At 49.8% G+C, this 18017-nt stretch overlaps 1 protein-coding gene across 1 annotated transcript in view; it reads right to left on the bottom strand.

The window, feature by feature from the left end:
• The window catches only part of LOC126996265 (uncharacterized), a 65864-nt gene that overhangs the window by 14132 nt on the left and 33715 nt on the right, over positions 1-18017 (bottom strand). Inside the window, exons 7-9 of the mRNA XM_050856642.1 lie at positions 11562-11769; positions 11040-11263; positions 10372-10582 (exon numbers count right to left, since the gene is read on the bottom strand). Of these exons, the coding sequence (XP_050712599.1) occupies positions 10372-10582; positions 11040-11263; positions 11562-11769 (643 nt within the window). The remainder of the gene's footprint in view (positions 1-10371; positions 10583-11039; positions 11264-11561; positions 11770-18017) is intronic.

Here is an 18017-nt window from a genome sequence, read left to right as displayed (position 1 = left end):
GTCCCTTCACCATCCCTTCCCCTACCCACCAGTCCCTTCACCAACCCTTCCCCTACCCACCAGTCCCTTCACCAACCCTTCCCCACTCACCAGTCCCTTCACCAACCCTTCCCTACCCACCAGTCCCTTCACCAACCCTTCCCCACTCACCAGTCCCTTCACCATCCCTTCCCCTACACACCAGTCCCTTCACCAACCCTTCCCCTACCCACCAGTCCCTTCACCATCCCTTCCCCTACTCACCAGTCCCTTCACCATCCCTTCCCCTACCCACCAGTCCCTTCACCAACCCTTCCCCTACCCACCAGTCCCTTCACCATCCCTTCCCCTACCCACCAGTCCCTTCACCAACCCTTCCCCTACCCACCAGTCCCTTCACCAACCCTTCCCCTACTCACCAGTCCTTCAACAACCCATCCCCTACACACCAGTCCCTTCACCATCCCATCCCCTACACACCAGTCCCGTCCCCAACCCTTCCCCTACCCACCAGTCCCTTCACCATCCCTTCCCCTACTTACCAGTCCCCTCACCAACCCTTCCCCTACCCACCACTCCCTTCACCATCCCTTCCCGGACCCACCCCTCCCTTCCCCTACCCACCAGTCCCTTCACCAACCCTTCCCCTACTCACCAGTCCCTTCCCCTACCCACCAGTCCCTTCACCATCCCTTCCCCTACTCACCAGTCCCTTCACCATCCCTTCCCCTACCCACCAGTCCCTTCACCATCCCTTCCCCTACCCACCAGTCCCTTCACCATCCCTTCCCCTACCCACCAGTCCCTTCACCATCCCTTCCCCTACTCACCAGTCCCTTCACCATCCCTTCCCCTACCCACCAGTCCATTCACCATCCCTTCCCCTACCCACCAGTCCCTTCACCATCCCTTCCCCTACCCACCAGTCCCTTCCCCTACCCACCAGTCCCTTCACCATCCCTTCCCCTCCACACCAGTCCCTTCCCCACCCACCAGTCCCTTCACCATCCTTCCCCTACCCACCAGTCCCTTCCCTACCCACCAGTCCCTTCCCTACCCACCAGTCCCTTCCCCCACCCACCAGTCCCTTCCCTACCCACCAGTCCCTTCCCCACCCACCAGTCCCTTCCCCTACCCACCAGTCCCTTCACCAACCCTTCCCTACCCACCAGTCCCTTCACCATCCCTTCCCCTACCCACCAGTCCCTTCACCATCCCTTCCCCTACCCACCAGTCCCTTCACCATCCCTTCCCCTCCCCACCAGTCCCTTCCCCTACCCACCAGTCCCTTCACCATCCCTTCCCCTACCCACCAGTCCCTTCCCCTACCCACCAGTCCCTTCACCATCCCTTCCCCTACTCACCAGTCCCTTCCCTACCCACCAGTCCCTTCACCATCCCTTCCCCACTCACCAGTCCCTTCACCATCCCTTCCCCTACCCACCAGTCCCTTCACCATCCCTTCCCTACTCACCAGTCCCTTCACCAACCCTTCCCCTACCCACCAGTCCCTTCCCTAACCACCAGTCCCTTCCCTACCCACCAGTCCCTTCACCATCCCTTCCCCTACTCACCAGTCCCTTCACCATCCCTTCCCCTACCCACCAGTCCCTTCACCAGTCCCTTCCCTACCCACCAGTCCCTTCACCATCCCTTCCCTACCCACCAGTCCCTTCACCATCCCTTCCCCTACTCACCAGTCTCTTCACCATCCCTTCCCCTACCCACCAATCCCTTCACCATCCCTTCCCCTACTCATCAGTCCCTTCACCACCCCTTCCCCTACCCACCAGTCCCTTCCCCGACCCACCAGTCCCTTCCCCTACCCACCAGTCCCGTCACCATCCCTTCCCCTACTCTACAGTCCCTTCACCATCCCTTCCCCTCCCACCAGTCCCTTCACCAGTCCCTTCCCCTACCCACCAGTCCCTTCACCATCCCTTCCCCTACCCACCAGTCCCTTCACCATCCCTTCCCCTACTCACCAGTCTCTTCACCATCCCTTCCCCTACCCACCAGTCCCTTCACCATCCCTTCCCCTACTCACCAGTCCCTTCACCAGCCCTTCCCCTACCCACCAGTCCCTTCCCCTACCCACCAGTCCCTTCCCCTACCCAACAGTCCCTACACCATCCCTTCCCTACTCACCAGTCCCTTCACCAGCCCTTCCCTACCCACCAGTCCCTTCCCTACCCACCAGTCCCTTCCCCTACCCACCAGTCCCTTCACCAACCCTTCCCCTACCCACCAGTCCCTTCACCAACCCTACCCCAACCCACCAGTCCCTTCACCAACCCTTCCCCTACCCACCAGTCCCTTCCCCTACCCACCAGTCCCTTCACCAACCCTTCCTCTACCCACCAGTCCCTTCAAATACCCACCAGTCCCTTCACCATCCCTTCCCCTACCCACCAGTCCCTTCACCATCCCTTCCCCTACCCACCAGTCCCTTCACCTTCCCTTCCCCTACCCACCAGTCCCTTCCCCTACCCACCAGTCCCTTCACCTTCCCTTCCCTACCCACCAGTCCTTCCCCTACCCACCAGTCCCTTCACCAACCTTCCTCTACCCACCAGTCCCTTCCCTACCCACCAGTCCCTTCACCAACCCCTTCCCCTACCCACCAGTCCCTTCACCAACCCTTCCCCTCCACCAGTCCCTTCCCCTACCCACCAGTCCCTTCCCTACCCACCAGTCCCTTCCCTACTCACCACTCCCTTCCCCTACCCACCAGTCCCTTCCCCTACACACCAGTCCCTTCCCCTACCCACCAGTCCCTTCCCCTACCCACCAGTCCCTTCCCCTACCCACCAGTCCCTTCCCCTACCCACCAGTCCCTTCCCCTACTCACCAGTCCCTTCACCAACCCTTCCCCTACTCACCAGTCCCTTCACCAACCCTTCCCCTACCCACCAGTCCCTTCCCCAACCCTTCCCCTACTCATCAGTCCTTCACCATCCCTTCCCCACTCCACCAGTCCCTTCACCAACCCTTCCCCTACCCACCAGTCCCTTCAACAACCCTTCCCCTACCCACCAGTCCCTTCACCATCCCTTCCCCTACTCACCAGTCCCTTCACCATCCCTTCCCCTACTCACCAGTCCCTTCACCAACCCTTCCCCTACCCACCAGTCCCTTCACCAACCCTACCCCTACTCACCAGTCCCTTCACCATCCCTTCCCCTACTCACCAGTCCCTTCACCATCCCTTCCCCTACACACCAGTCCCTTCACCATCCCTTCCCCTACTCACCAGTCCCATCACCAACCCTTCCCCTACCCACCAGTCCCTTCACAATCCCTTCCCCTACTCACCAGTCCCTTCACCATCCCTTCCCTGACTCACCAGTCCCTACACAACCCCTTCCCCTACCCACCAGTCCCTTCACCATCCCTTCCCCTACTCCCCAGTCCCTTCACCATCCCTTCCACTACCCACCAGTCCCTTCACCATCCCTTCCCTACTCACCAGTCCCTTCACCATCCCTTTCCCCTACCCACCAGTCCCTTCACCATCCCTTCCCTACTCACCAGTCCCTTCACCAACCTTCCCCTACTCACCAGTCCCTTCACCATCCCTTCCCCTACCCACCAGTCCCTTCACCAACCCTTCCCCTACTCACCAGTCCATAACCAACCCTTCCCCTACTCACCAGTCCTTCACCATCCCTTCCCTACCCACCAGTCCCTTCACCATCCCTTCCCTACTCACCAGTCCCTTCACCAACCCTTCCCTACTCACCAGTCCCTTCACCATCTCTTCCCCACTCACCAGTACCTTCACCATCCCTTCCCTTACTCACCAGTCCCTGCACCATCCCTTCCCCTACCCACCAGTCCCTTCACCAACCCTTCCCTACTCACCAGTCCCTTCACCATCCCTTCCTTACTCACCAGTCCCTCCACCATCCCTTCCCTACCCACCAGTCCCTTCAACATCCATTCCCCTTCGCAACAGTCCCTTCACCATCCCTTCCCTTTCTCACCAGTTCCTTCACCATTCCTTCCCCTACTCACCAGTCCCTTCACCAACCTTCCCCTACCCACCAGTCCCTTCACCAACCCTTCCCTACTCACCAGTCCCTTCACCATCCCTTCCCTACCCACCAGTCCCTTCACCAACCCTTCCCCTACCCACCAGTCCCTTCAACAACCCTTCCCCTACCCACCAGTCCCTTCACCATCCCTTCCCCTACTCACCAGTCCCTTCACCATCCCTTCCCCTACTCACCAGTCCCTTCACCAACCCTTCCCCTACCCACCAGTCCCTTCACCAACCCTTCCCCTACTCACCAGTCCCTTCACCATCCCTTCCCCTACTCAGCAGTCCCTTCACCATCCCTTCCCCTACTCACCAGTCCCTTCACCATCCCTTCCCTTACTCACCAGTCCCATCACCAACCCTTCCCCTACCCACCAGTCCCTTCACCATCCCTTCCCCTACACACCAGTCCCTTCACCATCCCTTCCCTTACTCACCAGTCCCTTCACCAACCCTTCCCCTACCCACCAGTCCCTTCACCATCCCTTCCCCTACTCACCAGTCCCTTCACCATCCCTTCCCCTACCCACCAGTCCCTTCACCATCCCTTCCCCTACTCACCAGTCCCTTCACCATCCCTTCCCCTACCCACCAGTCCCTTCACCATCCCTTCCCCTACTCACCAGTCCCTTCACCAACCCTTCCCCTACTCACCAGTCCCTTCACCATCCCTTCCCCTACCCACCAGTCCCTTCACCAACCCTTCCCCTACTCACCAGTCCTTCACCAACCCTTCCCCTACTCACCAGTCCCTTCACCATCCCTTCCCCTACCCACCAGTCCCTTCACCATCCCTTCCCCTACTCACCAGTCCCTTCACCAACCCTTCCCCTACTCACCAGTCCCTTCACCATCTCTTCCCCTACTCACCAGTCCCTTCACCATCCCTTCCCTTACTCACCAGTCCCTTCACCATCCCTTCCCCTACCCACCAGTCCCTTCACCAACCCTTCCCCTACTCACCAGTCCCTTCACCATCCCTTCCCTTACTCACCAGTCCCTTCACCATCCCTTCCCCTACCCACCAGTCCCTTCACCATCCTTCCCTACCCACCAGTCCCTTCACCATCCCTTCCTTACTCACCAGTCCCTTCACCATCCCTTCCCCTACTCACCAGTCCCTTCACCAACCCTTCCCTACCCACCAGTCCTTCACCATCCCTTCCCTACCCACCAGTCCCTTCACCATCCCTTCCCCACTCACCAGTCCCTTCACCATCCCTTCCCTACCCACCAGTCCTTCACCAACACTTCCCTACTCACCAGTCCTTCACCATCCCTGCCCATACCCACCAGTCCCTTCACCATCCCTTCCCCTACTCACCAGTCCCTTCACCAACCCTTCCCCTACTCACCAGTCCCTTCACCATCACTTCCCCTACCCACCAGTCCCTTCACCAACCCTTCCTCTACTCAACAGTCCCTTCCCCAACCCACCAGTCCCTTCACCAACCCTTCCTCTACCCACCAGTCCTTCACCAACCCTTCCCTACACACCAGTCCCTTCCCCTACCCACCAGTCCCTTCACCAACCCTTCCCTACTCACCAGTCCCTTCACCAACCCTTCCCTACTCACCAGTCCCTTCACCAACCCTTCCCTACCCACCAGTCCCTTCACCAACCCTTCCTCTACTCACCAGTCCCTTCCCCTACCCACCAGTCCCTTCACCATCCCTTCCCCTACCCACCAGTCCCTTCACCATCCCTTCCCCTACCCACCAGTCCCTTCACCAACCCATCCCCTACACCCCAGTCCCTTCACCAAACCTTCCCTACCCACCAGTCCCTTCACCAACCCTTCCCCTACCCACCAGTCCCTTCACCAACCCTTCCCCTACCCACCAGTCCCTTCCCCTACCCACCAGTCCCTTCCCCTACCCACCAGTCCCTTCCCCTACCCACCAGTTCCTTCACCAACCCTTCCCCTACTCACCAGTCCCTTCACCAACCCTTCTCCTACCCACCAGTCCCTTCACCAACCCTTCCCCTACCCACCAGTCCCTTCACCAACCCTTCCCCTACTCACCAGTCCCTTCACCATCCCTTCCCCTACTCACCAGTCCCTTCACCATCTCTTCCCCTACTCACCCGTCCCTTCACCAACCCTTCCCCTACCCACCAGTCCCTTCACCAACCCTTCCCCTACTCACCAGTCCCTTCACCAACCCTTCCCCTACCCACCAGTCCCTTCACCAACCCTTCCCCTACTCATCAGTCCCTTCCCCTACCCACCAGTCCCTTCCCCTACCCACCAGTCCCTTCCCCTACCCACCAGTCCCTTCCCCTACCCACCAGTCCCTTCCCCTACTCACCAGTCCCTTCCCCTACCCACCAGTCCCTTCCCCTACCCACCAGTTCCTTCCCCGACCCACCAGTCCCTTCCCCACCCACCAGTCCCTTCCCCCTACTCACCAGTCCCTTCACCAACCTTCCCCTACCCACCAGTCCCTTCCCCTACCCACCAGTCCTTCCCCTACCAACCAGTCCCTTCACCTACTCACCTGTCCCTTCCCCTACCCACCAGTCCTTCACCATCACTTCCCCTACTCACCAGTCCCTTCACCATCCCTTCCTCTACCCACCAGTCCCTTCACCATCCCTTCCCCTACCCACCAGTCCCTTCCCCAACCCACCAGTCCCTTCACCATCCCTTCCCCTACCCACCAGTCCATTCACCAACCCTTCCCCACTCACCAGTCCCTTCACCATCCCTTCCCCACCCACCAGTCCCTTCACCATCCCTTCCTCTACCCACCAGTCCTTCACCATCCCTTCCCCTACTCACCAGTCCCTTCACCAACCCTTCCCTACCCACCAGTCCCTTCACCATCCCTTCCCTACTCACCAGTCCCTTCACCATCCCTTCCCTACTCACCAGTCCCTTCACCATCCCTTCCCTACCCACCAGTGCCTTCACCATCCCTTCCACTACCCACCAGTCCCTTCACCATCCCTTCCCCTACTCACCAGTCCCTTCCCCTACCCTTCACTTACCCACCATTCCCTTCCCCTACCCACCAGTTCCTTCCCCTACCCACCAGTCCTTCCCCTACCCACCAGTCCCTTCAACCCTTCCCCTACCCACCAGTCCTTCCCCACCCACCAGTCCCTTCACCAACCTTCCCTACCCACCAGTCCCTTCCCCTACCCACCAGTCCCTTCCACCCACCAGTCCCTTCACCAACCCTTCCTCTACCCACCAGTCCATTCCCCTACCCAACAGTCCCTTCACCATCCCTTCCCCTACCCACCAGTCCCTTCACCAACCCTTCCCCTACACACCAGTCCCATCACAAACCCATCCACTACTCACCACACCCAACCCCAACCCACCAGTCCCTCCCACTACCCACCAGTCCCTTCCCTACCCACCAGTCCCTTCCCTACACACCAGTCCCTTCCCCTACCGAACAGTTCCTTCCCCTACCCACCAGTCCCTTCCCCTACTCACTAGTCCCTTCCCCTACCCACCAGTCCTTTCCCCTACCCATCAGTCCCTTCCCCTACCCATCAGTCCCTTCCCCTACTCACCAGTCCCTTCCCCTACCCACCAGTCCCTTCCCCTACCCACCAGTCCCTTCACCAACCCTTCCCCTACCCACCAGTCCCTTCACCAACCCTTCCCCTACCCACCATTCCCTTCCCCTACCCACCAGTCCCTTCACCAACCCTTCCCCTACCCACCAGTCCCTTCCCTACCCACCAGTCCCTTCACCAACCCTTCCCTACCCACCAGTCCCTTCCCCTACCCACCAGTCCCTTCCCCCACCCACTCCCTTCACCAGTCCCTACCCAGCATTCCCTTCCCCACCCACCAGTCCCTTCCCCTACCCAACAGTCCCTTCCCCTACCCACCAGTCCCTTCCCCTACCCTTCCCCTACCCACCAGTCCTTCACCAACCCTTACCCACTGGTCCTTCCCCTACCCACCAGTCCCTTCACCAACCCTTCCGCTACGCACCAGTCCCTTCACCATACCTTCCCCTACTCACCAGTCCCTTCCCCTACCCACCAGTCCCTTCCCCTACCCACCAGTCCTTCCCCTACCCACCAGTCCCTTCCCTACCCACCAGTCCCTTCCCTACTCACCTGTCCCTTCCCTACCCACCAGTCCCTTCCCTACCCACCAGTCCCTTCCCCTACCCATCAGTCCTTCCCTACCCACCAGTCCCTTCCCCTACTCACCAGTCCCTTCCCCTACCCACCAGTCTCTTCCCCTACCCACCAGTCCCTTCACCAACCCTTCCCCTACCCACCAGTCCCTTCACCAACCCTTCCCCAACCCACCAGTCCCTTCCCCTACCAGTCCCTTCACCATCCCTTCCCTACCCACCAGTCCCTTCCCCTACCCACCAGTCCTTCACCAACCCTTCCCCACCCACCAGTCCTTCCCTACCCACCAGTCCCTTCCCTTCCCACCAGTCCTTCACCAACCCTTCCCTACCCACCAGTCCTTCCCCTACCCACCAGTCCTTCCCCTACCCACCAGTCCCTTCACCCTTCCCTACCCCCCAGTCCCCTCACCCACCCTTCCCCTACCCCCCAGTCCCATCCCCTACCCACCAGGCCCTTCACCATCCCTTCCCCTACCCATCAGTCACTTTACCAACCCTTCCCCACCCACCAGTCCCTTCACCAACCCTTCCCCCACCCACCAGTCCCTTCCCCTACCCACCAGTCCCTTCCCCTACCCACCAGTCCCTTCACCAGCCCTTCCTTTACCCACCAGTCCCTTCCCCTACACACCAGTCCCTTCCCCTACCCTTCCCTACCCACCAGTCCCTTCCCTACCCACCAGTCCCTTCCCCACCCACCAGTCCCTTCCTACCCTTCCCCTACACACCAGTCCCTTCCCCTACACACCAGTCCCTTCCCCTACCCACCAGTCCCTTCACCAACCCTTCCCCTACCCATCAGTCCCTTTACCAACCCTTCCCCTACCCACCAGTCCCTTCACCAACCCTTCCTTTACCCACCAGTCCCTTCCCCTACCCACCAGTCCCTTCCCCTACCCACCAGTCCCTTCCCCTACCCATCAGTCCCTTCTCCAACCCTTCCCCAACCCACCACTCCCGTCACCAACCCTTCCATTACCCACCACTCCCCTCCCAAACCCACCAGTCCCTTCCCTACCCACCAGTCCTTCACCAACCCTTCCCCTACCCACCAGTCCCTTCACCAACCCTTCCTTTACCCACCAGTCCCTTCCCCAACCCACCAGCCCCTTCCCTACCCACCAGTCCCTTCCCCTACCCACCAGTCCCTTCCCCTACCCACCAGTCCCTTCACCAACCCTTCCCCTACCCACCAGTCTTTTCACCAACCCTTCCCCTACCCACCAATTCCTTCACTAACCCAGCATTATCCACTAGTCCATTAACTTGGTCTTAACAACCACCCCCCCAAAAAAAACGTTAAAAAGGATCAAGCACTTTAGGAGCTCCAGGCGCCACCAAACAGGTGATGCCAAAATATCCAAGGCTGCTTTTAGAGCCGAAATCTTATCTCCATCTTGTTTATCGTGAGCGTTTACAGTATCTGTCCAAGTTTCATTAATATTGGGTTAAAAATAGTTTTTTTTTCTTAATTTTTATATGCTGTCAAATGAAAATCAACAAAAAATTGAAAAATTCTTTGTTTGATGAGATATTTAGCTTAGGGTATTCTGTAAACATTCAACAATAAAGTTACGCAGGAAAAAATCTCCTATCACTCCGAAAAAAGGTTGAAAATGACACTGAATATAATGTAACAATTCATCTAGAATAAGAAAAATTCCAGAAATTCCGCCAGTCATTGTAAATCAAAAATCCTCTGCGTCATTTTATACACACATGTATGCAAGTATAAAGGGTGCAGAGTTTGAGATCTGTATTACAAAAATAGCAGGAGTAGGCCGTGAAAGTAAAAAAAAAAAAAAGTGTTTTGAGAAAACGAAATTACCTTATCTTATTGAAAATCAAGTTTCTTTAGTCTAACTTCTTATCTATCCATTGTCTAATGTATTGAGGTGACGGAAAACGTTCGTATACATTCCTATTTCATGTGTATGTGTGTGTGTGTGTGTGTGTGTGTGTGTGTGTCGCATAGCTAGCCTATAGTTGGTGATGCTATGGGGGTAGCATTGGGGGGCCAGGGAATAAGTAATATGGTTTATATTTGCGTTTCAGAGCAACCACGTGTTAGTTCTAGGGCATAAGAACAATTTTAGCACAAAATACGAAAAATGTCAATATTGAATGATTCTGGTCACTCAGATGTGTGGTGGCCTCTAAGGACTCAAAGAGGAAGGACAGCGCGTTAGCAGGTGATAACAGAGACCGCATGCACAGTTAATAGCGAAACTCACCGGCATATATGACAAACGAGTCCGTGGCGAAGGGCTTTATAGGACTCCCGTCAGTAGCAATAATGGTGAGGCGATGGCCGTCCACGGAGACAACGACGGGACAGTTGAGAACGGAGGTGCTGATGATCCTTAGCCTGTGTCTCTTTCCTGACACCACTTTTATCACCTCCAGCGGCAACGGCACTGGTGTTGCCCCGACGCCTTGCTCCGCCTGTGATGAAAAGAAAATAAAGTGCACTTGGGAGTGTAACGATCGAATACGAGGATAATGAACTTATTTAGCCCGAGTAGATGATTTTTTTTTTTTTGTGCTCTGAGACGTGGTAAATTCCTTTATGTTAGAATCTCAGTTTGAACCATTGGTATTATTTAATTTTTTTTTAGGGATGAGTTTAATGTGTCCACTGGCTAGTAAAATTAGGGTAATTTTTCATCTGATAATTTGCAATGTGTCCCAAGAATCTCAAACTGAAACGTTAATATTAACATTTTTTTAAACAGCTAGTTTAATATGTGACCAAAGACAGCAGGTTGATTTTTTTGAGTTGATAATTTTGTATGGCCCGCGAATCACGTTAAAAATATCCTAATGGCCCCCATAACGAAAAGTTCTTGAAAGTGGACCTTAATGCCATGAGTTGAATCTTGAGTAGCTTGGTTTAGTGTACCTGGATGGCGGTGTTCCTTCCTTTTCCGTTAATCAAGATGGTTCTGACAAAGTCGTCGTCGGTGCTATGATGACGACTCGCGAACTTCGAGGTGATCGGCACATGGCCCCAGTCATGGATGACCATGACATGCTCGGGGAGGTCGGTGTCGTAGAGGTTGCGGTGAGGGTCCTCTGCTTGCCGCACCACCAAGGCCCCGAAGACGCCCTCGCCACGATTCAGACCTGTTGGGGAGGAGAATTATTATTTTTAGTCTTATCATAAAGAAAACAAAATGGGGACAAAGCAAACTAAATTCAATACAGAATATTAAGAGTTCAGTCAGTTCCAGAGATGTGTTGATATTCCCCTCTACAAAGATTTTAGGTCTTAGAAGGAAGGGATTCGTTTTTACAGTACAGGAGTCTAGCCAAGGACAGAAAAGGATACAGAAGCCTTAGAGCATGATCAAATACTGTCCTAAAGATGTCCTGATACACCCCCCTTGAAAAAAGTTTACGTCAACGTCTCTGCGGCACTTACCGGAGTGAGAGTGCCACCAGTACGTGCCAGAATCATCGGGCCGGAAGTCGTAGCGAAAGGCATTGCCAGCAATGGGGCACTGCGTGAGATAAGGCACGCCGTCGTAATACTGTTGGTTCTTCATGTGTATCCCGTGCCAGTGGATCGAGTCGGTGCAGCCAAGCACAGAGTTGTGAACGTCCACTAGTAGGCGATCCCCTTCACACACCTCACAGAACAACACCAATTAACTTTAGGTAAAATATACCAGCCTGTGCAAGGCTTGTGAGAGTAATCTATTTTGTTCCCTTCTACTGTTTTTGTCCTTAATTTTAGTCTAAAGCTGGCTGTTGTGTCTATATATATATATATATATATATATATATATATATATATATATATATATATATATATATATATATATATATATATATATATATATATATATATATATATATATATATATATATATATATATATATATATATATATATATATATATATATATATATATATATATATATATATATATATATATATATATATATATATATATATATATATATATATATATATATATATATATATATATATATATATATATATATATATATATATATATATATATATATATATATATATATATATATATATGTATATATATATATATATATATATATATATATATATATATATATATATATATATATATATATATATATATATATATATATATATATATATATATATATATATATATATATATATATATATATATATATGTATATATATATAAAATGGAGTATGCATCTCACGTGTGGTAGGACTCCACCAAATAGCTCTATTGGACAGAGGAGTGTGAGGTTCTGTTCATCAGCTCTCCTCCTCTTACTGATAGTAACCTATCTCTTAATTCCGTCGCAATGTTGATTATCTTTCTATCTTCTAACGATCTTCACGCTAACTGCTCTTCTGAGCTTGCTAACTGCATGGTTTCCTCTCCCCCCAATTTCACTGCACTCATCTCATGTTGTTCAAACCCCTTATGCACGAGCATTCACGCCATCCCTCACGTTGAACTTCTGATTTCCTGCTGACTTGAACTTTCAGGACACCTCCGATTGACCTTTTGGCCACCCTGTGTACTCTATTGGGAGCAGTAGGTTTTTTTTTTATTATTGCTTTTTTTCATGCCTTGAAAATGTCTCCTTTCTGTAGAAAATATATATATATATATATATATATATATATATATATATATATATATATATATATATATATATATATATATATATATATATATATATATATATATATTTACAGCAGAGGAGACAATTCAAGGGCGTAAAAAAAAGAAAACAATAATGAAAAAAAACCCGATACTTACTGGTCTTGAAAAGAATCCAGAGGAGTGACCAAAAAGATAAATTAATTTCGGGAGGAGAGGTGTCCTGATACCCTCATCTTGAAAGAGTTCAATTCGTAGGCAAGAGGAAATACAGATGAAGGAAGATCGTTCCAGAGTTTAAAAGCGTGAGGGATGAAAGAGTGAAGATGCTGGTTAACTTTTGCATAAGGGGTTTGGACAGTATAGGGATGAGCTTGATCAGAAAGTCGAGTGAGGCGAGCCCGCAGGAGGGGGGGAGGCATAGAGTTAGCATGTTCAGCGTGAAAATATCGATAGAAGATAGAAAGAGAGGCAACATCGCGACTGAATTTAAGAGGTAGAAGACCCTCAGTAGGAAGAGGAGAGCTAAAGAGACTCTTCCCAGAAGAGATGTGTGAGTGGAGCCCCCCACACGTGAGATGCATGCTCCATACGAGGGCGGACAAGGCCACTGTATATGGATAGCAACTGTGCGGGGGAGAATAACTAGCGGAGACGATACAAAACGCCCAACCTCGAGGAAGCTGATTTAGTGAGAGAGATGTGAAGTTTCCAGTTAAGATTTTCAGTTAAGGATAGATCGAGGATGTTTAGTGTTGAAGAAGGTAATAGCTGATTGTAGTCGAAGAATAGGATATAGGTGTTTGGAAGATTGTGTCAAGTTGATAGGTGGATAAATTAAGTTTTCGAGTCATTGAAGGACACAAGGTACCTTCTACCCCAATCGGAAATGATAGTAAGGTATATATATATATATATATATATATATATATATATATATATATATATATATATATATATATATATATATATATATATATATATATATATATATATATTAATTTTTTTTTTTTTACAACAAAGGAGTCAGCTCAAGGGCACTAAAAACAATAATAAAAAAAAAAGCCCGCTAATCGCTGTTCCCATAAAAGAATCAGAAGAGGTGGCCAAAAACATGGTCAAATTCGGGAGGAGAGGTGACCTGAAACCCTCCTCTTGAAAGAGTTCAAGTCGTAGGCAGGAGGAAATACAGATGAAGGTAGATTGTTCCAGAGTTTACCAGCGTGAGAGATGAAAGAGTGAAGATGCTGGTTAACTCTTGCATAAGGGGTATGGACAGTATAGGGATGAGCATGAGTAGAAAGTCGTGTGCAGCGAGGCCGCGGGAGTAGAGAAGGCATTCAGTTAGCAAGTTCAGAAGAGCAGTCAGCGTGGAAATATCGTTAGAAGATAGAAAGAGAGGCCACATCGCGGCGGAATTTAAGAGGTAGAAGACCATCAGATGGAGGAGGAGAGCTAATGAGACGAAGAGCCTTAGCCTCCACTCTGTCCAGAAGAGCTGTGTTGGTGGAGCCCCCCCACACGTGAAATGCATACTCCAAACGATGGCGGATAAGGCCCCTGTATATGGATAGCAACTGCGCGGGGGAGAAGAACTGGCGAAGACGATACAGAACGCCCAACCTAGAGGAAGCTGATTTAGCGAGAGAGGAGATATGAAGTTTCCAGTTGAGATTTTGAGTTAAGGATAGACCGAGGATGTTTAGTGTTGAAGAAGGTGACAGCTGAGTGTTGTCGAAGAATAAGAGATAGGTGTTTGGAAGATTGTGTCGAGTTGATAGGTGGAGAAACTGAGTTTTTGAGGCGTTGAAGGACACAAGGTTCCTTTTGCCCCATTTGGAAATGATAGCAAGGTCTGAGGTTAAGCGTTCTGCAGCCTCCAGTCTGGAGTCGTGTACTTCCTGTTGTGATGGTCTTCTATTGAAAGAATTTGAATAATGCAGAGTGGAGTCGTCGGCGTACGAGTGGACAGGACAGTTTGTTATGGAAAGAAGATCATTGATGAATAAGAGGAAGAGAGTGGGTGATAGGACAGAGCCCTGTGGAACGCCACTGCTGATAGGTTTAGGGGAAGAGCAGTGACCGTCTACCACCGCAGAGATAGAACGGCCGGAAAGGAAACTGGAGGTAAAGGAACAGAGAGAGGGATAGAATCCGAAAGAGGGCAGTTTAGAAAGCAAAGACTGGTGCCAGACTCTATCGAAGGCTTCGATATGTCTAACGCAACAGAGAAAGTTTCACCGAAACTGCTAAGAGAGATGACCAAGAGTCAGTTAAGAGAGCAAAAAGATCGCCATCCATACTGGCGACCAGATAGAAGATTAGAAGTGGAAAGGTGCTTTTGAATCTTCCGGTTAAGGATTGATTCAAAAGCTTTAGATAGACATGAAAGTAAAGCATTGGGCGGTAGTTTGAGGGACTGGAGCGGTCACCCTTCTTAGGCACAGGCTGTACAAAGGCATACTTCCAGCAGGAAGGAAAGATTGATGTTGATAGGCAGAGACGAAAGAGTTTGACCAGGCAGGGTGTCAGTACATAAGCACAGTTTTTAAGGACAATAGGAGGCACTCCATCAGGTCCATAAGCCTTCTGAGAGTTGAGGCCAGAGGGCATAGAAAACATCATTAGGAAGAATCTTAATAACAGGCATAGAGGAGTCAGAGGGGGGATGAGTAGGAGGAATATGCCCAGAATCGTCCAGAGTGGAGTTCTTACAGAAAGTTTGAGCGAAGTGTTCAGCCTTAGAGACAGATTAGACTGCAGTGCTGCCGTCAGGGTTAAGGAGAGGAGGGAAAGAGGAAGAAGTGAAATTGGAGGAGATATTTTTGGCAAGATGCCAGAAGTCACGGAAAGAATTAGAAGAAGCAAAGTGTTGACATTTTCTATTTATAAAAAAAAGTTTTGGCAAGTCGAAGAATAGATTTGGCACGATTCCGGGCTGAAATGTATAGATCAAAGTTAGTGGGAGTTCGAAGGCTCTGGAACCTTTTGTGAGCTGCCTCTCTATCTTTAATAGCACGAGAACAAGCATGATTAAACCAAGGCTTTTTAGCATGAGAAGTAGAGAAATTACGTGGAATGTATGTCTCCATTCCAGAGACAATCACCTCTATGATGCACAGAGCACACACAGAGGGGTCTCTCTCCTGGAAGCAGTAATCATTCCATGGGAAATCGGAAAAGTACATCCTCAGGTCGTCCCACCGAGCTGAAGCAAAATGCCAGAAGCATCGCCTCCTCGGTGGGTCCAGAGGATGTATAGGAGCGATAGGACAGGATACAGAAATAAGGTTATGATCAGAGGAGCCCAACGGAGAGAACAGTTTGACAGAGTAAGCAGAATGATTAGAGGTAAGGAAGAGGTCTAGAATGTTGGGCCTGTCTCCAAGACGGTCGGGAATACGAGTAGGGTGCTCAACCAACTGCTCTAGGTCGTTGAGGAGAGCAAAGTTGTAGGCTTGTTCACCAGGCTGGTCAGTGAAGGAGGATGAAAGCCAAAGCTGGTGGTGAACATTGAAATCTCCCAAGATGGAGATTTCAGCGAAGGGTGAGTGGGTCAAGATGCGCTCCACTTTAGAGTTCAAATAGTCAAAGAGTTTTACATAGTTAGTAGAGTTTGGTGAGAGATAAACAACACAGATGTATTTAGTAATAGAATGACAATGAAGTCTTAGCCAGATGGTGGAAAATTCAGAAGAGTCAAGGTCATGGGCACGAGAGCAAGTGATATCGTTGCGCACTTAGACGCTACATCCAGCTTTGGATTGAAATTTAGGATAGAGATAGTAGGAGGGAACAGAGTAGAGGTTGTTGTCAGTAGCCTCAGAAACCTGTGTTTCGGTGAGGAAGAGAAGGTGAGGTTTAGAGGAGGAGAGATGGTGTTCCACAGAATGAAAATTAGAACGGAGGAGGAGGTTCGAGGAGTTATCAGTTATATATATATATATATATATATATATATATATATATATATATATATATATATATATATATATATATATATATATATATATATATATATATATATATATATATATACTATTGAGAAGATGTCATCCAAAATAGGCCTAGTTTCGAGCATTATTTTTCATATTTTATTTTTTTCTCTTCTTTATTTCATATATCGCCTTAGCATATTCAACACACGTAAGTAAATATCAAACAACTTAGTCAGTAAAAATTCATTAAAATTAGGCCATTATATCATTATCCATAACAAAAACAGCCTGCCTTCCTGTAAGCTGCTTGGAGTACGACTGATTGAGGCGCGAAGCAGGGACCGTTGCCCTGCCCAAGATCAACAGAATATACCAGGTCTTCTCAACCTCTCCCATGGCCTGCTAGCTCAGAGCCCTCAGAGTGTCATTTGATGATAGGTTCAGGAAGAACAGAGAAAACGCTAAGACTCCGGCTAGATGATCAAAGAAAAAGCAGAAATTACGTGTCAGTGAAGGGTATGAGGCTGAAAATTATAGATAAAACCTGGCGACAATGCGGAAAGTCGCGCTTTCTGAAACCCTCATTTTTAGAACGATAATACATTTTTTTTTTTTTACTTACATTGTAAGAGGGACCAGGTGTGCTATCAAGAGCTAGCATGCATCAGGAATATTCTTAGAAACATGTTTGCAAACTTAGAATATGTAATTTTGGCGACTAGTAACAATAAATGCTCTGAGAGCTAGGAAAAAAGGAGAAAAAGAAAAAAATCTTTGAAGGCCGTTTTCTCGAAACGAAGCTTTTTCCCATTTTTCCCTTTTTCTCCGCCAAATATTAACCGATTTTGATGTTTTAGATACCATTTTAAAGAGGAATGAATGCACAGTTACAATAAAGATAGATTTTTTTTTTTTTTACGAAAATTCGTGAACCGTTAAACGCGAGTGAAAAAAAAAAAGAGAGAAACTGAAAATTCGGCTCTTTATTTTTGTTTCACCACATGCAAGTTTTGTATTTCTGTAAAAGTTTTTCCTAAATACGTGATGAACTGATTGGAAGTGAACATTTTTGAAATTTGTAAAATATATTTTTTTTCGTATATAATTTTTTTTTGTTATTGATCAAAATCTTTTGAAACTTATGCAATATTCTCACATCATTCATGTCTAAAAGATAAAAGTGAGTTAGATTTTTATGTCCAATAGTTTTCAAAATAAAAATCTACCGGACGGTTCCCTTAAAGTAAGCGTCTCACTCCACTGGACCGCCCATAGCTGGGCGTTATCGCGATAAGTTATCGCGATACTTTA

This window comes from Eriocheir sinensis, chromosome 9 (assembly GCF_024679095.1).
Source record: "Eriocheir sinensis breed Jianghai 21 chromosome 9, ASM2467909v1, whole genome shotgun sequence".
NCBI classification, from domain to species: domain Eukaryota; kingdom Metazoa; phylum Arthropoda; class Malacostraca; order Decapoda; family Varunidae; genus Eriocheir; species Eriocheir sinensis.
This window is presented reverse-complemented; position numbering and strand designations above follow the sequence as displayed.